We start from the raw sequence: 25,045 nt of genomic DNA, 5'->3' as shown, positions 1-25,045 counted from the left end.
ATTCAGAAAAAGAAAATCTCAAAAATAAGTTACGGAACTATGGGGCCGTTTGGCTGAGTTTAAAAGAAGTGACTTATTGCTTAAAGTAAAGAAGTGGATTAAAAACGAGAAGTTGGTTTGGACTTATAAGCTCCAAAATGTGTTTGGATACGTGGCTTATAAGTTTTTGAAGTGTTTGGATAACTTTAACTTATAAGTTAGTGTAATTTTGTAATATATAATATATATTTAGCAAAAATAAAAAATAAAAAAAATTGTAATATATAAATTATTTTATTAAAAATATAATAATACAAGATCTTTTATTATTAAATAATAAATACATGAAATATTTTACAGATTCAAAATGTAAAAACAAAAAAGTTGATTTTTGAAATTGCATCTGCAATATAATAGTCCTGGATAATTATTATTCTGTTGTAGAATAATGTTAGAATATTGGATAATTTTCAGTGATTTTTGGAATTAAAAAATTATATATTATCATTTTCGGTAAACTAATTAATATTTGTAATTATATTTCACAAAAAGTATATAAAATAAAAAAATACATATATATTTGTAGTGGTATACAATTAAATGGGACAGAGGGAGTAGATTTTACATCATTCTTAATGACCCTAGATGAACTTGTAAATTTACTATATAACTAATCAAAAAAAATTGCACCAAAAATATTATCAAATGCTTAAAGTGACTATATCATGGTTTATAAAAAGGATTCTGACTGTTACATTAAAATAGGACGTCCAAAATTTTAATCGTTGAAAATTTTGAATGACTTTTGTTCAATTTATCCACATATACAAGATCTGTGTACAACACAGGGAATTAAAGATCAGTGACGAATAAACAAGAATGATAATTTATTTGTGTTCGTCCTACTGATGTACAATTGAATTTTTTAAATAATTATGTTTATATTGTTCGTCGTTATAAATTTTAAGAAATTTATTGTCGTCTAAAATAAAAATGAGTAATTATAGCAATATATTTTATTCGTAAATAGACGATAAAGTACTGTTTCGCATTGCTGTCAACATCAGGTTTTTGTCGAAAAGTTGTTGAAGAACTATTTAGTAAGTCTAAAAACAACATTTCTCAACAACAGTTTTAACTCAAAAGTTTCTAATTAAAAAGCCGCTTTTATATTTGTGTAAATGCAATTTATATTTACATATATACATATTAGGGATGTTTTGAAATGAATGTGTGTTTGGTAAGTGTTTGTGTGCATTTATTCCGCTTAATTGGCATATTAAATTTTGTTATTTTATTAATATTTATGAAAATTTATTGGGTGCCATAATTTATGGCTTTTATTAGGTCTTAATAACGTTCAAGGAGTTTGTACCAATTTGGGTGATCATAATTGGTGGCATATATTTTTTGGACCAATATGGGTTGGCAGTTGGCACGATTATCGTCCTAATTGAATATTTTGCGGTTAATTTATTCTTGGATTAATAATTAGAATCTATTATTTCTTTTACTTTGTGATGTTATGATAATCCTTTCGTTGACTAATTGGTTAATTAAATAATAAATTTACATTGATTGGGATATAAATATGATTTAATTTTGATTTCCTTCTTTTCCTAACAAAAATCTTAAGTTTTTGTTTATGTATTTTTGTTCTCATAATAAGGATTAGTATGTATTATGATTTATTTAGTACTGCGTGTCTAACCAAAGTTCTTACTTTGGTTAGACATTATCACTTTTCATAATTGTATCTTATTTTTATTAGTTCTAACATTCTTATTTTTGAATAAGATGTTATATTATTATAATTATTTTTGTCAGGATTTATATGTCATAATTGGGTTTATTTTCCTCCAACATACTTTTTTTATTTAATTTATCATTCTTATGCTTGTTTTTGTTTGCTTTGTTTTTCAGGATCTTGGAGAGAGACCTTACGGGTTTTCTTATCAGACTTTCAAGTCTTATTATCTAAACGTCCGGAGATATTTTTCCGTATCTTTCGGTTAGATGATAAACTTTATTGGATGAAAGTAATCCCTAATGCGGTTATTGTATCTATGATACAACTCATCTACGAGTATGTAGATCCTGACAAAAAAAAAGAAGCCGCTTTTAGAAAAAGAACATCTTTTCATATTTTTGTAAAAAGGTGCTTTTTAGTTTTTACGGATTACTGTGATAGATTTCGCTATTAAATCTCATCAAAGATATTATTATTATAATATAATACAAAATATGTAAAAAATAAAAAATTACCAAACAGTTATTTGATTTCTACATCAACAATTTTTTATTAGCACTTTCAATGATAACAGTGCAATTTTCAACAACACTCTCAAACGGACCTTAAAGACTCACAAGTTAAATCTTGATCATATTTTTTGAACGAACGAAAATTCTGGTTGATTGTATTTTGAAACATTTGTTAAATTGAATCTGAATGACTTAAAAATTTTAAATTATATTTATTTAATAATATTTGGTATCAGAAAAAATTTATAATTGACATTTCATTAAACTAACATGAACAAGTTTAAAATACAATTTTTTAATCAATTATCTATATATAATAATAAATGTATTATTTTTTAAGAATAATAATGAATGTATGCAGACCATTATTTGGTAAGATTCTAATCTTGTTAATGAAAATCAACTATCTATTTTATTAGTTTTATAATTATAAATATATTCTAATATGGTAAATTATTATATTGAAAAAAATACGTGTTAAGAACTTAAGATTAGTGCACACATTCATCAATCATCAGTACAATATATGAACCGTATGTTATCTAGTCTTATTCCTCCATCGCCCAGTTACGCTGTTCAGTCTTCTTCGTTCAAACAAATTTTTTCTGTCATTCAGTTTAAATATAACATTAACAAATAATTTTATATTGAGTAAATTTCAAAGTTTTGACCAAAATTTACATCGATTATTAAAAAGTTGGTCAGAATTTCAAATTCTCAAAATGATGGCTAAACTTTAACTCCGATTTTTAAAAGTGTGGCTCCCGTTAAATGTATTAACGGGAGCCTAACGGGAGCCACATTTTTGAAAAGCACGCCAAAATTTGACAACTTTTCTGACAATTTGGAATGAACAAAAGGGTAAAAATGAGTTCCAAATTCTCAGAAAAGTGACCAAACTTTGGTTCATTTTTCAAAAATGTGGTTCCCGTTAGGCTGCCGTTAGTGACATTCAAGGGAAGCCACACTTTTGAAAAGCGAAGCCAAAATTTGGCCATGTTTTTGAGAATTTGGATCTCTAGCCAATGTTTTGAAAATCAATGTAAATTTTGATCACAACTCTGAAGTTCACTCTTTTATTTTTTAAATTGAATGACAGAGATATAACATTAACAAATAATCTGTCAAAAAAAACATTAACAAATAATTTAAAAAACTTCCCAGTTAACAAACGAGACGAAGTGTAAACACTTCCGTGAAGGAGTTGCTGCTTCGGTGTTTGACGTCACAGATCAACTAGACACTCTCATCAGAGACAAGAGTCGTAAGTGTGTGGTGGCCTACGTCAACCCTTCCCGCAGCCGTGTTCCCCGTTTCCTCGCCAAGCTTGGCAGCGTCTCCAGGATTTCGGAGGCCCTAGTAATATACTACAAATAATCAAAAATATGTAGTATCTAGTATAGAAAATTAATTTTGAATTAAAAATCTCAAAGTAGAGAAGAATTGAAGAGATCACTATATATTACCTTTGCTGGCTTGTTGCTCTGGTTCTATATCTGCTCAATTGAGGGTATTAGGTTTTCTACCTTTTTGGATATATTAAAGACTTAAAGTGATTTAAAATATTAAAAAACATTATATTTAATTGGGCTTTTATCTATTTTTTATTTTATTACATGGGCCTAAAGTTAAAGGACTGTATATATAGGAGGCCCCTGTATGGATGGAGGCCCTAGGCAAATAGATGGGAAGACTCCCCCCGAAGACGCCTCTGATTGGCATGGAGACCTGCAAAAAATTGTATACATTCGACAGGCCGGTGGGGGGTGTGGAAGATTTACTCGACTGGGACCAGGGCATGGGGGTGCATCATGAAGATCTCATGGATATCATGGTGCCGTATGGAGCCCCTGATCCTGTTAACTTTGACATCAGTGTTCCTCTCGCTGACCAGGTGGATGACCTTGGTTTAGGCCAACTTAATGCCCCAAGATTTACCCGAATAGAGATGGACATCGACGAGATGGAGGAGACGATTGAAGGAGCGGTGGAGGACTCATTTGTTGCGAGTTATGGCCCTAAAGACCCCTCTGGGCTTTTGAGTCTCCACTCGGCGACTTGGATTAAGTCTGTAGGTTGGAAGCTGAAATAGAGACTATAGTAGTTCTCTGCCTAGTTATGGCTTTATATTATATATGATCCTATGTTTAGTCGCTAGTATCTGGTTTAGTTTCAGCTGCTTTTAGTTCTGTCTAGTACTAGTTGGTATGTAAGTCCTGGGTTGTACCTTTAGTCCTCTCATTTTCAAAGTGAGATGGCTAACCTTTTAGTATGAAATATAATCTCGAATTATCAAAAAAAAGAAAAAAAGTGTAGAGTCCGCAGACCACTGGCTATAACAAAAGGATACGTGTAGCGTGAGCACGTGCTAGACACTAATATCTACTTCTTCCGTCCCGTTTGAGACTCCAATATAATATAATTTAATAATGTCTTTTTAAATTGTTTTTTTCGAATATAAGTATAATCACCAAACTTCTATTCAGGGGAAAAGAAAATTAGAAGAATATTATAGATCTACACTTTAAAAAATCTTAAAAAACGTGTCAAAAAATAAATAGGACAGAGGGAGTATAAATTTAGATGGTTTTAATTGTTGTGGTTGTTGTTAATACAAGAGGCCATCATGTTCACATGGATACACCAAAGGCTGTGTTTGAAAGTTAACGGTTTGGAGTAAAATTAGAGGTTTAGGGTGATTTAGAGGTTTGACCATCTCAATCCGCTAATAATAATGTTTGATAGTCAGCAGATTGAAATAGATGTTTGAGCTCAAAAAGCTAATTTTCAAAAAGTTATGAGTTTTTTGGGTTATAGGTTTGAGTATGTGTCATAAAAAGCTAATAAAACAATTATTTAACAAACAGTTTTAGACGAAACCGCTAATTCAATCCGCTAGTCAAAACATCTACTTCAATCAGTTAGCTGAAACATAAGTATAATTCAATCAACTAACCTCTAATTACTACTTAAACAAACAAAAATTGTTATTTTTATTAGTCTGACGGAAAAATACCAGTCACGTTCACCAACAATGTCCACGTAGTCGTAAAAAGCTTGTCCTTCTGAGCGTGCGGAATATTGAATTTTGATACGTCAAAAGTAAGTACGTGTCAAAACCTGGTTCGACGAAGCGTGCTGGTATTAAACTCTTGATTGTTTCTTGACACATCACTTGTGCTCAATCGCTAAACTCTTGTCATTTGAAAATTTATAATTGAGCTACAACCCCCCAGCTTGTTATTCTTCAACTAAACAGAGACCTGCCCAACTTGGGATTTTCTACAAAACAGATAAAAGTTTGTATTAATCACTCTTCACGTGTTACTGTGTGTGTATAATTACTTCATCTCCCCTGATGCGAGCAAATTAAATAAAGGTGATTTCTTGCTTCTTTTTCTGTGTTTTTAAAATTTTAAATTTGGTTCTCTGTTTCTACATATTGATTCTATGCTAATTTTTTGTTCTTGAGTACCCATAAAAAAGTTAGCTGACCTACTTGTTTGCTTTGTTCTGTTGTAGTTTTTTTGTTGATTTTGCACTTGTGTAATAGCACCCCACTTGTTTGAATCATTGCCTGGCCTGTCTTTTTTTTCTTATAAATTTAATTTCATTTCTTGGATATGTTCTAAAGATGTTGGTTTTCATGATGTTTGAGTTTTATACAACTGATTTGTTGATGTAATTTTTGAATTGTGATTGTGAATGTTGTTGTAGGTATTTATGTTTATGAATTTGTGATCGTAGAATAATGTATCTTGGAGGTGAGATGCAGAAAGCTAAAGCCATCACATTATACCAAATTGCTCAGGTTGGTATTCGTTATTGTTTAAGTTTTCTGGTTTTATTGTGGTGAAACTTATTTCATCTTTCTTGTCTTTATCAAATTTGTGTGACCAATATTTTGGATGTCATAAGGGGCCAAACATTCTTCACCAGAATTGTGTAACCAATATTTTGGATGTCAATATAGATAAGGGGCCAAACAGTCGCAGGAAGTTGAAGCTGGTTTTTTATCATTAAAAGCTCTGCTTCTACCGTGCCAAACAACCACTAACTCTCTAAACTTTTCGGCAATGGTGGAGCTAGGGTTGATAAGCACCCCCGTTAATTTAAACAATGATTAAGTAATAACAATTTTAAAACAATATACCAGGAAGAACAGAAATTTTCCAATCTATTATTATAATTTAATTGTTAAAAAATTCAGCTGGCAAGCACTATTTTTTTTAATATTTGCAATGCAATGACTGCTTGATCGGCTTAATCACAACAATGCATAATCACCTGCTTTTTGAAGCACGTGGGATGGGGGCTTCAGGAAGTTTATGTAGAAATGTCTCCCTGGAGGAAGTATTCACATCATTCTTGCTTGATGTGCCGGACTTTTAAAATATAGCCATGAAGTTCTTCGTCTTGTTTTTATATCTCATCAGGGTTTTGTCATAATCTCGAATTGATAATGATGACCACAATTTACTGAAATGAGATTTGAAAAATTGATATTTATAGATGACTAGTTTAAAAGGAAAACAGTGGTTATTGTTTCCATTTTTGTTTTATTTCATTTCTGTTAACAAGGACATCTCTTTCAATTAATAGAAATCAGTAAGCTCTGTATTTCCTACCTTGTAATAGTTCGTATGTGATAATATAATTACCCAGTGAGCCAGTTGATGCTGGAGAAATGAGTACATATCACTAACTGCATCTGTAGATAGTTGAGTTTCAGGCTTTCAGTTGGTCGAGCATGATATTAAATAAATTATTCTCATTCGACATTAAAATCTTTTGCAGATTGGACATCTGGGACTTCTTTTGCTCTGGCATTTAGTCCATTTAATCGTCAATATATGGTACTTTGCATTAGGGTTAGGTCAAACACTTGAAAGCTATCTTATATCCAGCGGGTTATTAAAGAGGTATAATTCCCTTGATTCAAACAGAGTCCGGTACCTGGCAATTGTTGTGGACAGTGAAGAAGCATGTCAAACTTCTAAAGTTCTTGAACTTCTACAGCATCTTGAAAATATTGGTATTAAGCATGTCTGCCTATATGACCCTGAAGGTAAGGAGTTCGGTGTTCTCTTACAGTTATTATACTGGCTGGTTACATAAACTAGTGTTTTTCGACTCACTCTGAACCACAAAGATCATTTTTTTCAATTTTCAATCTTTAGGTTTGCTAAAGAAATCGAAGGAAGCCATCTTCGAGAAATTAACCCGTGTGAAGTTATATGAGGTATCACAATACTTAATTAAACTTGTAATTTGTTACCAAAGCTGAGAAGATTAGATTTGTCCTGCCAATCTAGCATAAAGAAACTTCATTTCGAATTTCCGGGGTCATATTTTCCTGCAAAATGCTCTTCTAAGTTTGCGTAAAACCTTGAATGAGATTAGTGCTATTTAGGGGTCGTTTGGTTCGCCGAGTGGTATGGGGTTGGAATGAGGAATCGGGTTAAGATGGTATGGGTTTAAGGTATCATATCTGATATCAGGTGTTTGGTTGGGTCCTGAAATCAATATATTTCAAAATTTTAAAAAATTATATTATTAATTTATATTAAATAAAAATATTAAAAAACATTATTATTATATATTTTTGCATCATTGATTATTGTTGTATTAAAAATTAATATCTAATTACTGAAATAGCGACAAAAAATCAAAAATGAAATTGATTCCCATACCCTCCATCTCATACCCACCTCCTCCCTTGGGTATCAAAAACCCATACCTTGGGGGTTTGAGGTATGGGTTTGAAGTTTTAATTTTTGCAACCAAACAGCAGGTATGGGTTTGGAATGAACAAAACTCATACCTGATTCCAGATACCCTTCAACCAAACGACCCCTTACTTGTTTCCGGACTACGTTTGCATGTTTTTGGCTAAATGCTAAGTTTCTTGATCAAAATATATTACCAGTTATTACTGTGTACGTAATTGTAGGCACTGTTACTGTCTCAAGAATGCCAACTTATGATCCTATTTATGCAGGAAGCCACTAAATCTGATTCCCTGGTCAGGAAACATATTACATTAGAATTGGCTTCGTTTTCTGATGGAAAGAAAGCAGTTGCCGAAGCTGCTAACTACCTTTATAAGAAAAATTATATTGGTGGAGAGCAAAAAGAGTTTATTTGTTCTGAATCTAGCATCGATGAGGCACTAAAAGCAATTGGTATGGATTTCCTATTTCTTAAGTAGACTCTTCCCAAGTTTTACTTGGGTCATGGTGCATTAAATTAAGTCCTTTTGCACTTTTATATACTTTGGTAATTAGGTAACGATAGCTACATATATTTTACGTTTTGCTGTTTTCTTGAAATCCTATTAGGTTGTGCACATGCAGATCCAGATCTTCTATTAGTTTATGGGCCTGCAAGATGTCACCTCGGTTTCCCAGCATGGAGACTTCGATATACTGAGATCGTGTAAGTGTGCAGACGTCATATTTGTCTTCTATTTCTGCTCCTTCATACCACAAGGAAGGTTTTGTAGTGTTACTGTATGGGTTACTTAGTCCTATCGGGTAAACCGGTTTCCTTGTTTCAGACATATGGGACCCTTAAAGTCCATGAAGCTTGGTTCCTTGATAAAAGCCATTTACAACTTCACCAAGGTGCATCAAAATTATGGTATGTAGTCCCTTGTGCAACGTTTCTTGAATTGTCTTCACTATGATTTATCACAAATTTACAATAATATAACAAAAACAATAGCTACAGCTTAGATAATTAGACTTTCTTTTAACACATAAAAAGGAAAATATTACCAATAAGAAGGGAAGAATTCCTATTTTTCAGATGTGTATGGTTTATCTTTTTGGGTTTTTGTTCCTCATCTCCATCATGGTTTCTAGACTGATGACAATTTTAGTTTCTTATTTTCTGTTAACGCGCTGTGCACAATAAGAACTGTGAGGACATAACAATAGTATTGCGGGTTTTGATATGTTGGCGTAGGTAAGGTCAAGTGACTTGGAAGTCAGAATACAACCTGTTGAGATGAGAGAATATTTTTTCTCTTGTTTTTTCTTCCTTTTCATTCCAAACTTGTTACTTCTTTTCCATTCCACAAACTAAGTTGAGCTCTCTGTAACAGCTTAATATTTTTTTATCCCAGTTGTAAAAAAAATAGTAATACACAATGACCGAATGAAAAATAGTCTTTACATCGTAGTTGGCCAGTCACTTCATTAATTCTGTTCACTTTTTTTTTCCAGGTACATGAACCAATATATCAGGAGGAGAATTATCGTACTTCTACAAAAAAACAGTCTGATTTACTAGAAGAGAACTCTCGACACAAATTGATATTCAGACAGTTGACTTGTGGTATATTTGATATACGAGTTTTTTGGACCAGTACTAGAAATTAGAAATACTCCACCATTGTCGTAGGTGCTTTGCGTTTTAGTCAGAATCGGACATCTTCAGTTTAGTGTTTGATTCTGTTTGTTATTTCTGGCTTTATAAAGATAACTGGAACTATAAGCAATTTATACAATCACATCAATTACATCTACAGCTAGAAGATTATTCTTTCTTCCTGCCATTTCACGTTATAACTTGCTCATTATTGTTGTCCTATAACTGCAGCTGGATTATCATGTGAAAAAGTTCATAATCTAAAATAAAAGCCAAAATATCATCCTGAGTACTTACCACTATAGCAGATATGGCTATGAGATCATAGTCTTATCTTCACACCAGTTGGGCATTCCTCCGGTTCAAAGATGAACACCTTTTCAACATTTTGATTATTATCCAGGCAACAGATCTGTCTTTGAACTAGTGGGATGATCCTGATTTATTATATCTATTCGGGAGAATGAAGGCAATACTCACTACAACCTGGATAACAGCCTCGCGATGTTCCGTCTGGCCAAACATTTGAAACTTGATCTGCCTTCCCTTATCACCCTTGAGAAGAATGTCTTTGTGCCAGGTAGAACCATACGGGACACTTCATAAAATTATTTTATTTTAAAGCCTTTCATCATCGTTGCAGGCCGAAAACTGGTCCTTGTTTCAACAACTTTTGCAAAGGTATCACTCTATTTTTTTTGCTGAAAAAAAGTCACTTTGTTCATAGTATGCCTATACATTTGGTCTTGGTAATTTGATATCATTAGCAAAAGACTATGCCATACTCTTATTCAGTCTTTTACTGTCATTACCAAAAGAGTAAGTTTTTTTTTTCAGGTTTCAACAGTAGCCGAGATTAGAGATAGATTTAAAACTATTGGTGCTTGTTCTCATCCTTCCAGTTGCTTGTTCAGCCAAACAGATAGTGTCCTAATGCCGGGACAGTGATTGAACAAACAAACAAACCCAAGCACGTTTTCTTTTCATGAAATATGTTACAGATGCTAATCTTGGCAAACAAAACAACATTCTTAATACTTGCAATAAAAACAGATAATACAAAGGAAAATCCTCTTATTTAAGATAATGCTGTGAGGATGATGGATCATATGATGCTCGAGGCTCATATGTTTACTCTGCGACCCCAAACTATTCCTGATATATTGAAATATTGGGTCTTGGCTTCAAATCATCATCATATGACTTATCTTCTTTAAGCGCTTCATTATCATTATAGGCTGAGATATTAGGTCGTGGTTCAATATCTTTTGTGAAAGCGTCCGTTTTTTTAAGCTTTTCATCATCATGGTAGGATGAGATATTCGGCCTTGGTTCAATATCTCTGATAAATGATTCATTTTCTGTGAGCTTCTTGTCACCCTGGTAGGCTGAAATGTTAGGCCTTGGTTCAATATCTTTTGAAAAAGAATCATTTTTTTTGAGCTTCTCGTCGTCATGGTAGGATGAAATATTCGGCCTTGCTTCGATGTCTTTGTCAAAAGACTCGGTGTCTCTGAGCTTTTCGTCATCATGATAGCTTGAAATATTAGGCCTTGGTTCAATATCTTTCGAAAATGAATCACTTTTCTTAAGCTTCTCATCGTCATGGTAGGATGAAATATTCGGCCTTGGTTCAATGTCTTTGTCAAAAGACTCATTCTCCGTGAGCTTTTCGCCATCATGGTAAGCTGAGATATTAGGTCTTGGTTCAATATTTTTGTCGAAAGACTCATCGTTTCTGAGCTTTTCTTCATCATGATAGCTTGAAATGTTAGGCCTTGGTTCAATATCTTTTGAAAAAGAATCACTTTTCTGAAGCTTCTCATCGTCATGGTAGGATGAAATATTCGGCCTTGGTTCGATGTCTTTGTCAAAAGACTCATTGTTTCTGAGCTTTTCATCATCATGATAGCTTGAAATGTTAGGTCTTGGTTCAATATCATCCATATAAGAATTACCTTTCTTGAGCTTTTCATCATCATGGTAAGCTGAGATATTAGGTCTTGGTTCAATATCTTTGTCGAAAGACTCATCGTTTCTGAGCTTTTCGTCATCATGATAGCTTGAAATGTTAGGCCTTGGTTCAATATCATCCCGATAAGAATTACCTTTCTTGAGCTTTTCATCATCATGGTAAGCTGAGATATTTGGCCTTGGTTCTATATCTTTGTCGAAAGACTCATTGTCTCTGAGCTTTTTGTCTCCACGATAGCTTGAAATATTGGGCCTCGGTTCAATATCATCCACATGAGCATTTCCTTTCTTGAGCTTTTCGTCATCGTGGTAAGCTGAGATGTTAGGCCTCGGTTCAATATCTCGAGCAGAAAGCCTTGATTTCCTGTTGTTGAATGCAGTACCAGTGGCAGTAGACGTATGACAGTCTGGTTTCAGATTGTTGTGGCTGATTAGAGGCGGTCCGGATTCACTAACTTCCATTAGGCCTTGAATTGCTTCGGGCATTGCCTCATCTTTCATGACAGTTCTCCAGTACTCCGCTGGCTGAGGACGTGCATATGAAGGGCTTCCAATCTGCTCAAGAAAAAAAAAAAAAAGAAACTCACTGACATAACAAGACAAGCAATGGTTTGATAATTGCTAACTTATAGTTGACATCACTATTTTGCCAATTCAAGAGAATAAAAACATACATGCACTGTTGTAAAAAAGGGAATCAGACTTAATAGGTGAAAACACGAAACAAGTATTACTAAGAAATTAAATAGATTGATCGGAGATTAATCGGATGATTAATTGAATAATAGGATAATACTAATCAGTTCACTGAGTTACGGAAACCAACTTTTAGAACAATGCTGATACAGGTAATCGAAAAGATGGTAATAACAACTGTTTATGCATGGACAAAAGGCGTAGTAATATATAAATTATATATGTGAGAAATATATACACAGCTTCAAACTTGTTAAGCAAAATGAAGAACCGAGCAGTATACTGATATAGACTTACAAGGAGGAGATAAAGTACAGCACAGAAAGCAGATGGTGATGCCATCATGTTCAATCAAAGTAGAAACTGTTATGCAATTTGCATGGAAGCTCTCATCAGCTACTTGGCTATTTATAGCAGGATTTAAGTGTTACAGTCTTACTGTTGATTTTTGGACGAGTGGTCCGCCTCTGGTGCAGATAGAAGCAGGGTATACTATTTGTTACTTTTATTTGAGTAAACTTTGGTCACAATTTTAAAGTTTTCTCGTTTTATTTTCTTTTTTAACATTTTCTATTCATTCAATAAGTTTTATAACTTTACAAGACTATATGATTGAAGTATTAGATTTAACTGTATAAATCGTAAGATTGAGTTAAATATATAAAATAATATATAAGTGGATTTTAAACTCTTCTTTGAAGAAGAAAAAAATAAAAATAACAGTAATTCTTTACGAGAAAAGGCAAGTATATCATAATTTTCACGAAAAATATCCAAAATCTCGTATATGTGAAAGATGGCTCGAAATATTACTTATTAATGCCGGATTATCCAACTTGGTTCTTAGAAGAAAACGTTATATCGTCTGGCGTTTAGGTGATGTTTCATTTTTTCGTGTTTACACGATTTTTGGTGTTAAGAAATGAAATAGAAATGAACACCGTGCAATCTAACATTTTAAAGTAGAAAATAATATTCAGGACCATTTGATCAAACTCTGAAATTTGAGCCCTTATTCCCGGAAAATGTGAAAGATCAGGTCAACAACCCGTTCATCACAATTCTTTTACTTCACTGCAAAATTAATCAGCAACATGTAATATTAAGCCTTAGTTCTAATCAATACACAGCAAACTCAAATTCAGATATGTTCAGTTCTATGCAGGTACCATGTCCAAGTGATCAAGATATAACGTTACATAATTGTGTTGTCACTGAAAAAGGGACCACAGCAAAAATAATAATCAAATAAGCTACAAGAACATCTGGTATGTTAGAATACAATATGATCATGACAAGCCTCTTTCCAATATCTTGAGATTTTAGAAAAATCGATCATTTAACATGGTATCAAAGCCTAAGTTTGCGGAGACCCCATATCAACATCTGGATAACAGTATTGTCAAACAGAAGCTATAATTTGAACGAAGGACATTTCCGTTGAAGAAAATTGGTTGATCAAGATAGAAGGGTCAAGAATTCTGTCTAATTAATTTAGATCTCTTTTGAGCATAAAACAGAGATAAACCATTTAAGTTTGATTTAGCTGCGCAGATGACGAACGCTGCCAAGAGTTGCTTCTACAATTCAAAATTGCAATCAATTTCCCTGCAACATCTGATTCAGTCCTGTCGCAACCTTATGAATTATGATGTCAATCTATATTCTGCGATTATTTAGTAATAGGTTATTTAGCAAAGTTACGCTCAAGTTAAATGGGAAATTGTAGTTTAGCCCCATAAGAAATGCCATCGTTTAGAGGGTGTGTATTAGCCAACACTTATAGAATACTCAAAATTTTATACATTTTCTGCAATGTTCTGTAAGTACTCCTCATTTTACATGAAATTCAAATTTCAAACCGCAGAACCACTGTAGAACATATATAAAACTCTATTTCGCGTTAATTCAAATACAAATATATCTTTCAAACAAGAGGAACAAGCAATTACTAGAAGACGTATACTATAGGAAAAGCGGCTACATATATATACTGCTTAATCGGCCACAATAGGACAGATGAATTTTACTGTATATATGTTGTAGCAAATTTGACATCAAGCGCGATTCTTATACAGGTGGTAAATACTAAGATGCATAGCTATGATTGGTTCAGCGTAATAATGTTACAATAATGAGCCGCACATCGGACAGGAGCATTCCACTATCCTATCAGATGAATGGTTACACTTATTAAGTGGAAACATAAAAAAAAGAAAAAGAACGTGAAAAGTGAGAACATTCCTTAACTAGAGTTTGTTCTTACTTAAAACTATATATCTCATGGAGCTTAATTACTACTTCTATTGAGGATATTGGATACGGGGGTTCCAACCTAAGAACCTGATAAAATCGTGTTCATGCTTGAGAATTTTGGTATTATCTGATCTCGGATATATATGCTAGGTAATCACAGACTTCACTAAAACATTACGATAGTGAATTTGATCTTATTCTAGTTCACCATTTTGCATATAGAAAGTGGTCTTGATCTCGAATTCATTATCATTTTGCAGTTTATGAGACTGGCCTATAAGCATAATTATATGGAATCCAGATATTGTAGCCTTTATACTATACATGGACCATGGTTGTCACTGTCATTGTGTTTGGTTAAGGGACAGCATACATTTCCATTATTATGAAATTCCTCTAAGAACTTGAAAAATGTTTTTACTGAGGGCTGCCATATGATTTTGTTCATCTTTGAAATCTTCTGCATATTTTTATCTGTAAATAGCATATCAATCCGCAGATTGTAGGGTCTACATGCTTTTTGAGGGTCAGATGTGCGAGAATAGTTGGTATTTTTACTCAAACTGAACAATAATGTTCTCCATTTTATGTTTGTAGTCACAATTCGAAGGCCATTTTAGTTTATTTCTATTCTTCGAACAATAATGTTCGAAGAGATTTGCATGTGAGGAAAAAATACACAAGTAAAAGGTGTGAGAGAACATTTGTGACCAATATCGTGTGCCCCAGTTTAATATTTTAATTTGGTGTACTAATAAATAGTATCCTGCATCTATATTTCTAATATTTTGTTTTTGTTAGTGAGTAAATAATCCTTTTACGATGAAATATTAGGTCTTTGTTTGATGGCTCAGACAGAATCGCTTGATTACTCGTCACAACAAAGTATAGCAGTAACAGTAGATGTGTGACATTCTGTCCGGGTATTATTATTGTGTTGATCAGAAGCGACCAAGTTCTGTATGGCCTTAAATTGCTTCTGGCATTGCCTAATCTTTCATAACATTACCAGCATTTTGCTGCATTGCTGCATGAGGTCTTGAATTTAAAGGCCTAAGCTGAAAGTTTTCTTGCTAAAGCATCTACTACTTTGGAAATAAATATGCTCTTTGTCTTTGGAAATAATTATAAATGAATCAAACTCATTCTTCCTGCAACATTGCTAACAGAGCCCATTCATTTTGTAGCGCGAGGGTATATAGGGCCAATATTCAGCATTTTGGACCGACATTTTTGAAAAACAGGATACTTCAGCAGTACCTGGGTCATTCTTTCATATATAGTATGTATGATGATAACTAAACATATTAAACTCCGCTTTAAGTATAAAATGTTCCTGAGGGTGAAACTTGATTAAAATGTTTCAGAGAGTGAAACTGTTCGCTAAATATGTGTAAGCTGGCGGCCATGCAATTATAATTTAAAAGCAGTGGTGGAGCGCTGGAGCCACATTCCAAGTCTCAGCCACCTCTGAAATTGTGATTACTAGCATGTAAATGATACTATTGTGACATTGATATTGTAGTTGAAGTGGTAAATATCAGTGTAATGAGTTTCCAGTACATGGTTTGTTCATTCCTTTGCACTTTCATTGTTCTTCTTAACATTTTCTATCTGCCTAGCTTAACTTCTTCCTAAATAAACAGCAAAAAAGAAAGAAAATAAATAAAAGACCCTTGTTTTTCCTATTTAAGATGACCATAGTTGCATCAAAAAAGAATAATACATGAAATAATGAAAGCCTCTTTTCTTCGTTTTCTTTAATATATACTGCAAAACAATTTCTTTACATGAACAATTCACATCCACCTCAAGAACACAAGAATCATGCCAAATGGGATTTGGTATGATCTTGTGAGATCAATGAGATTGATATTCAAATATTTCTTCTTAGAACATATTGATTTGACCCTATAAGCGAAATCACCACCCAATAGCATGTTGCCGCAAGGAACAATATTATATTCTTAAAATATATCTTGTCGGGTCTTATGCACTTAGCACACCAGAGATCGTTACTAGCATAATGTGCATGGTGTTGAGTGGGTGTCAACCCAATTCTCACGCCTTAAACATAAAGAAGATTTGTCTTGGTAAACAGGTAAAACAACTGTATTAGTATGAGATCTTCTGGGAGGAGTCAAAACAAATCCGTGCAGGTTTGACTATTGTCCAGAGCGGACAATATCCTACTAACATGGAGTTTATGAATGTCAAGCTGCTATACGTCTGCTATTTTTACAACACTGTTCTGCATCATAGTGTCAGAGTCACAATCGAGACCATGATGGTTTCTAATTTTTCTGCAGTCTTTCTAAATAAATAAAGAAATTTTTTGAAAGTGTGAAAGATAAATCTATGACCAGAATCATGTGCTCGTCGCAATCAAAATTGGTGTAATAAAAAGAATTCCAGCATCTTCAACATATAAAAAGATCAGATTTAATAAACAGGAAGATAGCTTTCCATTATAATAAGATTTCAGGGTCCATTTTGTCTCTGTTTTCAAGATATTGCCGTAGGTTTAATATAAATGTTATCGCTATCAGATTTCATTATATTTTATTTATTTATCTTGGTCAGATTACAACAAAGAAGAACACCATGTTTGTCAAATTATTTAAAAAATAAGGCAACTTAATAATCATTAAGAATTTCTGGAGTCATATTTTCCTGCAAAATGCTCTTCTAAGTTGCGTAAAACTGTAAACTAGATTAGTGCTATTTACTTGTTTCCGGACTCCGTTTCCATTTTTTTGGCTAAGTGCTTAGTTTCTTCATTAAATTATATTACCAGTGATTACTGTGTGCGTAATTGTTGGCACTGTTACTGCTGTTTCAAGAATGCCAACTTATGATCCTATTTATGCAGGAAACATATTACATGCAGTTGCAGAAGCTGCTAACTACCTTTATAAGAAAAATTATATTGGTGGAGAGCAAAAAGAGTTTATTTATTCTGATTCTAGCATCGATGAGGCGCTAAAAGCAATTGGTATGGATTTCCTATTTCTTTAGTAGACTCTTCCCCAGTTTTACTTGGGTCATGATGCATTAAATATATATTTTATGTTTTGCTGTTTTCTTGAAATCCTATTAGGTTGTGCACATGCAGATCCAGATCTTCTATTAGTTTATGGGCCTGCAAGATGTCACCTCGGTTTCCCAGCATGGAGACTTCGATATACTGAGATCATGTAAGTTTGCAGACATCAGATTTGTCTTCTATTTCTGCTCCTTCATACCAGAAGGAAGGTTTTGTAGTGTTACTGTATAGGTTACTTAGTACTATCAGTTAAACCGGTTTCCTTGTTTCAGACATATGGGACCCTTAAAGTCCATGAAGTTTGGTTCCTTGATAAAAGCCATTTACAACTTCACCAAGGTGCATCAAAATTATGGTATGTAGTCAGTCCCTTGTGCAACGTTTCTTGAATTGTCTTCACTATAATTTATCACAATAATATAACAAAAAAGAAGAAGCTACAGCTCAGATAATTAGACTTTCTTTTAACACATAAAAAGGAAAATATTACCAATAAGAAGGGAAGAATTCCTATTTTTCAGATGTGCATGGTTTAGCTTTTTGGGTTTTTGTTCCTCATCTCCATCATGGTCTCTAGACTGATGACAATTTTAGTTTCTCATTTTCTGTTCAAGTTCTGTGCACAATAAGAACTGTGAGGACATAACAATAGTATTGCGGGGTTTGATATGTTGGCGTAGGTAAGGTTAAGTGACTCGGAAGTCAGAATACAACCTGTTGAGGGAAGAGAATTAATTTTCTCTTGTTTTTTCTTCCTTTTCATTCCAAACTTGTTATTTCTGGCTTTATAAAGATAATTGGAACAATAAGCAATTTATACAATCACATCAATTACATGGGTCCTGTTCCCTGACAAGTGATTGTTAGAGAACATTTACACAACACACTGTTTCCCGGCGGCTGGGACAAAAAGAAACTTTTTAAATATCGGCGGACACTAGATCAGGAATATCCGCGGTTAATAACAGCGGACAACACAGAAACCCTAGGTCTCTGCTTCTCCAAAAAAATAAATTATACTCTCCTTTTTAAATTTATGGATTTAGATGATTATTATGATTAAACTAATTTTGTTTTGAATAAATAACAATTAACTTTATTTTATATTATATGTTTAGAAATCTTTGTTTATATATTTTAATAGTTAGTAGATTATTATTAAAATTATCATTATTACCTATACATTCTAATATTAGTATTTTATTATAAATTTAATTGTTATTTTTTTAATTTTTTTTATTGATTTCAATCAATTTTTTGTGAATAGTTAATATATAATTTTTATTCTTGTCACATATTATATATTATAAGTATTATTTATTTTTTGTGTTATATAAAATATATTTAAATTTAATTTATTTAACAAAAATATAAAATGCTATTTAGACAATGTATGTTTTTAGACGTTTATACTAAATATTTTTGTATTTTCTCGATCTTTCTAGCTGCATGGTTTGCTGTTTATATTGTTTCTCTCTTTTACTCTAACAAGTGTGATTTTGTAAAGGATTTCGTGGTTAGGGTGATATTTATGTACTTAAAGAGAATATATAATAAAAATTATTCTCTTTTATGTGGTATATATAACATATAAATATTATTTTTTGTAAAGTATATAAATATTATTCTCTTTTATGGGGTATATATACCACATAAATATTATTCTCTTTTAAATTAATTTAAAACTTAAAACAAGAAAAACATTTAAAAATATACATTGTCTAAGTAGCATTTTATATTTTTGTTAAATAAATTAAATTTAAATATATTTTATATAACACAAAAAATAAATAATACTTATAATATATAATATGTGACAAGAATAAAAATTATATATTAACTATTCACAAAAAAAAATAAATTAGTCAATCAATAAAAAAAACTTTAAAAAAATAATTAAATTTATAATAGAATACTAACATAAGAATGTATAGGTAATAATGATAATTTTAATAATAATCTACTAACTATTAAAAATATATAAACAAAGAATTCTAAACATATAATATAAAATAAAGTTAATTGTTATTTATTCAAAACAAAATTAGTTTAATCATAATAATCATCTAAATCCATAAATTTAAAAAGGAGAGTATAATTTATTTTTTTGGAGAAGGAGAGACCTAGGGTTTCTGTGTTGTCCGCTGTTATTAACCGCGGATAGCCCTGTGTGTCCGCGTAAGAAACACGCGGAAAGATCTAGCCGTGGTTATTTACCGCAGATACTAAAAAAATTTTCCTTTTGTTGTGTAAATGTTCCCTGACAATCACTTGTCAGAGGACCCCAATTACATCTACAGCTAGAAGATTATTCTTTCTACCTGCCATTTCACGTTATAAGTTACTCTCATTATTGTTGTCCTGTAACTGCAGCTTGATTATCATGTAAAAAAGTTCATAATCTAAAATAAAAGCCAAAATATCATCTCGAGTACTTAAAGATGAACACCTTTTCAACATTTTGATTATTAATCCTGGAAACAGATCTGTCTTTGAACTAGTGGGATGAACCTGATTTATTATATCTATTCGGGAGGATGAAGGCAATACTCACTACAACCCGGATAACAGCCTCGCGATGTTCCGTCTGGCCAAACATTTGAAGCTTGATCTGACTTCCCTTATCACCCTTGAGAAGAATGTCTTTGTGCCAGGTAGAACCATATGGGACAAAGTTTTCTGGCTCAGGCTCTCTGTAGAACTTTAAACTCCGAAAAATGGTCTCCTCGCTTCAAAGTAGAGATGGCAAAATGTGTGATTGGTTTGGTTTTGATCCTCATAAAATGGATCTAGTTCCAAGCCATATCAATACCCTTTATTAATAAGCGAATTTCGATGGAACATCGGTACTAAAAATACCAAAATTTGGTTACTTTCATATTGATTAGGATTTTATAATCATTATTATACTATCATCAAAAGACTTCTATATTGAATAGAATTTTATTATTAAAGACTTTAATATTCATTAGTACAATGAAAGACTTTTGTATTGATTAGAATTTTATTATTAAAGACTTCAATATTGAATAGGACAACGTTATATAAAATTTTTATTTAATAACAATAATCATTATAGAATTATGAAAAGATTTTCATATTTTTAGGATTTTATACATTTTTAGGATTTTATAATTATTATTATACAATTATGAAAAGACATCTATATTGATTCGGATTTTATAATTAAAAATTTCAATATTGGTTAAGATTTTATAATTATTATTATGCAGCTGTAAAAAAGACTTTTATAGTATTTAGAATTTTGTAATATAACATTTATCCTATCCGCACAGTTAAATCGCTAACAATTTAACTTATGAAACAATTCTACAAAATTCATATTAAAAATTGGCTATCATCATATTATTTTATATTTAACAATTATTACTATTATTATCAAAAAATTTCTACATTTGTCCGGGTTGTATATTACAACAATTATCTCACTAATAAAATTATTTGTTTTAATTTTTTAAAACTCAAATAATTTAATATACAGAACAACTCTGTAAATCTTTTATCATGCTTTAGAGTTTAAATAGATAAGGAGTTGATATTGGTATTAATATAATATCCATATATAATTTTTATCAATAAGCGGAATCAATATCATCAAAATATTAAATATCAAAGTACCAATATTTGGTTATTATCATATAATTTTTAATAATTATTATCATCATATAACTATGAGAATACTTCCGTGCATGATCAGAATTTTATACTAATAATTATCACACTTACAAAATTACCGTCAACAAAGCTACTCATTTCAAATTTTAAAACTCAAATAATTTATTTTATAAAATAACTTTAATTTGGTCATCATCTTATAATTTTTTTATTCGACAGTAATAATAATTATACTATTAAAGATTTTATAATAAAATAACATCCTACCAATAGAATAATAATGTCAACAAAATTATTCGTTTTAATTTTTAAAACTCATATAGTTTAATTTACGAAACAAATCTATGAAATTTCTATCATACTTCAAAATTAAAATAAACGAAATTCAATATTGATACCAAAGTACCAAAAAACTTGGTCATATATTTTTTAATAATTATTATTATTATTATTCAGTGCTATTTAGAAGATTGCGATAAAGACGAATAAGTCGGTGGTAACACTGACTTGACAAATAAAAGCTCAAAGATGAAGCCAATGTCCATATTGCAACATATAATAAAAGAACCGAAACACAAGACATACTTCCAAAAATTTTATATCTAAATATTTTTCAAAAGTTAATTAAATTTGTCAAACTATAATATTAGTTTATCAAACAACTACAACACCACTATTAGATCTACAAAAACTCCAACTAAAATTATATATAATGTTTGCCTATCAGGTGAATAAAATAATTTTGACTTGAAAATTTCAAATTTTAATTCAAGATTAAAGACGCTGTAAACGAACTTATATGTGTTGATCTTGAATATTATTTTCACAATTTAAAAATCATCAAACAACATAGTAATTTTACTAAAATAAAACATATGTTAGAGTTATGTTTAATAAAATCCGCATATAAGACGTAGTAAGTACCACTCATAATCTTTTAGTTTAGTCATAATAAATATTAGACCTGGCAATCGTGTCGTGTCGTGTACTTTTGTGTCCAGTACTTTCACGTTTCGTCTACTTGAAGGTAAAATCCATACCCGACCCGTTTCGAATTCGTGTACGTAATCTCAAACCCGTACCCGTTTCAAAACGTGTCGTGTACTTTTCGTGTACATTTAATATAAATATTATAATTAAATTTAATTAAAATATATTAAGAATATACATTTTTATGTATCATATAATGAAATATATGCATTTTTATGTATTATATAATGAAATATATATTAAATCTTTATATATGTATACAATTGTGTACAGATTTGTACATGTATATATATATATATTATATATATATATATATATATATATATATATATACACACACACACGAACATATACTTATTTTTTAAAAAAAATATTTATATCGTGTACATTCGTGTACTTTCGTGTATATAAAATAAAAATCCGAACCCGAATCTAAATTTAACGTGTATTTTCGTGTTCGTGTCGTATTTTCGTGTCGTGTACCAAATTGCCAGGTCTAATAAATATCTTTAATTATTCAAATTCCATATATAATTTACCATCATTAAGTAGTTTTAAATATTATTATCAATTAATCATTAACATCTTTTAACATTAACAATCATTAAGATCATTATTCTACTTATGAGTTATATTTTAGAACATATATAGTGTTTAGTGATTTATAAAATAATTGTTTTATCATTTGATTGCAACGATTATATTGTAGAACATAACCTGTAAATTGTCAGACGTTTACAAATATTGTAGACTAAAAAAATTAAAATTGAAACGAGTAGATTATTTTTGGATAATTTTGGACTCCGATACTCTTATTTTGTGGACTCCATTGAACATGAACCCTTATTGTAATGAAATAAATTTAAAACAGGATCAAATTTTAATATATAGAAAGTTTTATATTAAATAACAATAATTTAAATATTATTTAAAAACAATAATTTAAATAAATATAATAAAATATGATAATGTAAGTAATTAAAAAAAGACATTATTCTTTTAATAAATAACAAATTTAAAATTTTATTTAAACCCGTGCTTGGCACGGGTTATCAACTAGTATTAATAAATGTGGTTATGGTTTTAGTTTGAATTATGAGTAAACTAGTTTAATAAATAAAAAACAAGTATATAATAATGAACAAAAATTAATACACTAAAGTGACAATATAATAAATAGTGAATACACCAATACTTTGTGTGGGTGTATGAGTTGATAGAGTGGTTCAAACTCTTAGACTTATCGAAGAAAGGTCATGGGTTCGAATCACGGGATGTGCGTGTGTGTTATTAAGAATTATTTAAGCACTAAATTATGGGTTGATACTTGACTCACATGTGATAAAATGAATTATTATTTGTTTAAAAGTTTATAAAACATAATAATTTCAATAAAATGATAAGCAAAAAGAAGAAGGGGAAAAAACACAAAAGTGTATGTCATTAAGAAATCTTAAAAAGAGAGAGATAGATGTAGTTAGATCCATATTTTGTGAAAAATGTGAGACTAGGAACTAGGGCTGAGCAGAACCGAACCGAAACCGAAAAACCGGACCGGACCGAATAATTTCGGTCCGGTCCGGTCCTAATTTTCTGAAAGTTCGGTCCGTTCGGGTATTTCGGTCCGGACCGAAATAAAATACGGTCCGGTCCGGTCCCCATCGAAAAACTTCGGTCCTGGACCGAACCGACCGAACTTTTATATATAATATAAATAATATTTTTATTTTATATATTAAATAACATATTATACTTATACACTTATATTATATTATCTAATATCTATATTCACCGACTCTATACGACTATACCTGGAGACTTGGAGGCAGAACAAGTAATTATGCAGTCAAAGTTGGAAGAGCAGGAAGAAGCTATTTCGACTAGCTGAACTCAGAGGCTAATACATGCAGTGATTTTATTTTTGATCAACTAGCACTCTAGCAGACTAATGTCAATTGTCATTGTTTTAATTTTTAAAATTTGTAAACTTAATGCTATTTTGGAATGGTGTTTGAATGTTACTTGGCTTTCTAAATCATGTGTTGGTCGCTGCATTTTTTTACATTAATTATGCTTGAAGTTTCCTTTATAACACAAATTAATTTAAATTTTTCAAAAAAAGTTCGGTTCTGGCGGACCGGACCGGACCGACCGAACTATTTCGGTTCGGTTCCGGTTCGGTCCATATACAAACTTCGGTCCGGTCTGGTCCAAAAATTTTCAGAAGTTCGGTCTTCGGTCCGTTCGGTCCGGTCCGGTTCTGGACCGAACCGACCGAATGCTCAGCCCTACTAGGAACCAAACCAAATTCATTTTTCTAAATGTGATTTCATATTGATCCAAATTCACAAATTTGGTTTGGTTTAATGGTTTTGCCACCTCTACATTAAAGCCTGATATTCACAAAGCTATTGACAAGTTGAATTGGAATCTCATTTCTGCTGCTGTGTACTGAACTACTGATTGAAATATCCAGCTAAGTTTGTGTCCTGAAGTAGTTTCTGTAACTTCTCTGCAGGTTCTCGGTTGAAATCAGTGGGAGTTTGGAGAGTTTTTTCTTTCTTTCAAGGCATGATTCTCAGGCTATTCCTTCTTAAAGGCGGAATCATCATATAATGAGCTTTTAGGCCTTGGTTTATAATCCTTCCTAATATTATTTTTTCAAAGCTTTTCAGCATCGTTGTAGGCCGAAAACTAGTCCTTAGTTCAAAAACTTTTGCAAAGGTATCAATCAATTTTTTGAAGAAAAGTCACTTTTTTCATAGTATGTCGATACATTTGTTCTTGTTTTGATATCGTTAGCAAAAGACTATGCCATACTCTTATTCAGTC

The 25,045-nt window shown here is 31.5% G+C and overlaps 3 protein-coding genes across 8 annotated transcripts in view; 2 read left to right on the top strand and 1 right to left on the bottom strand.

The window, feature by feature from the left end:
• Nucleotides 1-11,296, top strand: part of LOC108227605 (uncharacterized) — an 88,449-nt gene extending 77,153 nt beyond the window's left edge. The window contains exons 1-8 of one of the 4 annotated variants that reach the window (XM_017402847.2): nucleotides 5,260-5,620; nucleotides 5,959-6,052; nucleotides 7,039-7,309; nucleotides 7,422-7,483; nucleotides 8,243-8,426; nucleotides 8,598-8,679; nucleotides 8,801-8,883; nucleotides 9,471-11,296. In XM_017402847.2, coding sequence (XP_017258336.1) covers nucleotides 5,993-6,052; nucleotides 7,039-7,309; nucleotides 7,422-7,483; nucleotides 8,243-8,426; nucleotides 8,598-8,679; nucleotides 8,801-8,883; nucleotides 9,471-9,478 — 750 coding nt within the window. In that variant the 5' untranslated portion in view covers nucleotides 5,260-5,620; nucleotides 5,959-5,992 and the 3' untranslated portion in view covers nucleotides 9,479-11,296. Of the gene's footprint in view, nucleotides 1-5,259; nucleotides 5,621-5,958; nucleotides 6,053-7,038; nucleotides 7,310-7,421; nucleotides 7,484-8,242; nucleotides 8,427-8,582; nucleotides 8,680-8,800; nucleotides 8,884-9,470 lie in introns of those variants that run through there. The other 3 variants (XM_064079698.1, XM_017402846.2, XM_064079697.1) reach the window with 3 other exon arrangements.
• On the bottom strand, nucleotides 10,564-12,740 carry LOC108227604 (uncharacterized). The gene is made up of 2 exons (XM_017402845.2): nucleotides 12,583-12,740; nucleotides 10,564-12,144 (listed from the first exon to the last, which is right to left on the bottom strand). The coding sequence occupies exons 1-2, from the start codon at nucleotides 12,628-12,630 to the stop codon at nucleotides 10,765-10,767; spliced, it is 1,428 nt and encodes a 475-aa protein (XP_017258334.1). The 5' UTR covers nucleotides 12,631-12,740; the 3' UTR covers nucleotides 10,564-10,764.
• Nucleotides 12,741-17,128: 4,388 nt separating this feature from the next.
• LOC135147101 (uncharacterized) lies at nucleotides 17,129-25,042 on the top strand. 3 transcript variants are annotated; one of them, XR_010284586.1, is made up of 6 exons: nucleotides 17,135-17,233; nucleotides 17,414-17,536; nucleotides 17,642-17,738; nucleotides 17,860-17,942; nucleotides 20,089-20,241; nucleotides 24,732-25,042. XR_010284586.1 is itself a non-coding variant. In XM_064079699.1 (5 exons), exons 1-4 carry the CDS (start codon nucleotides 17,386-17,388, stop codon nucleotides 20,086-20,088), a joined length of 348 nt encoding a protein of 115 aa, XP_063935769.1. In that variant the 5' UTR covers nucleotides 17,129-17,385; the 3' UTR covers nucleotides 20,089-20,241; nucleotides 24,732-25,042. The 3 variants fall into 3 exon arrangements, 2 of the variants coding, with proteins under 2 accessions (XP_063935769.1, XP_063935770.1); XM_064079699.1 differs by having other exon boundaries at nucleotides 17,129-17,536; nucleotides 20,072-20,241; XM_064079700.1 differs by having other exon boundaries at nucleotides 17,132-17,536.
• The last annotated feature ends 3 nt before the right edge of the window (nucleotides 25,043-25,045 follow it).

The sequence above is a fragment of the Daucus carota genome, chromosome 6 (assembly GCF_001625215.2).
Source record: "Daucus carota subsp. sativus chromosome 6, DH1 v3.0, whole genome shotgun sequence".
Lineage (NCBI taxonomy): Eukaryota > Viridiplantae > Streptophyta > Magnoliopsida > Apiales > Apiaceae > Daucus > Daucus carota.
The sequence above is the reverse complement of the archived record's forward strand: the minus strand, read 5'-3'. Positions and strand labels throughout refer to the sequence as shown.

Bases quoted from the DNA above. Each gene is read 5' to 3' on its own strand.
- LOC108227604 (XM_017402845.2), bottom strand. From the start codon at position 12,630: ATGATGGCATCACCATCTGCTTTCTGTGCTGTACTTTATCTCCTCCTT. The intron at 12,145-12,582 runs GTAAGTCTATAT...TTTCTTGAGCAG, and splicing joins CTGTACTTTATCTCCTCCTT to ATTGGAAGCCCTTCATATGC.
- LOC135147101 (XM_064079699.1), top strand. From the start codon at position 17,386: ATGCCAACTTATGATCCTATTTATGCAGGAAACATATTACATGCAGTT. The intron at 17,537-17,641 runs GTATGGATTTCC...AAATCCTATTAG, and splicing joins TGAGGCGCTAAAAGCAATTG to GTTGTGCACATGCAGATCCA. The intron at 17,739-17,859 runs GTAAGTTTGCAG...TCCTTGTTTCAG, and splicing joins CTTCGATATACTGAGATCAT to ACATATGGGACCCTTAAAGT.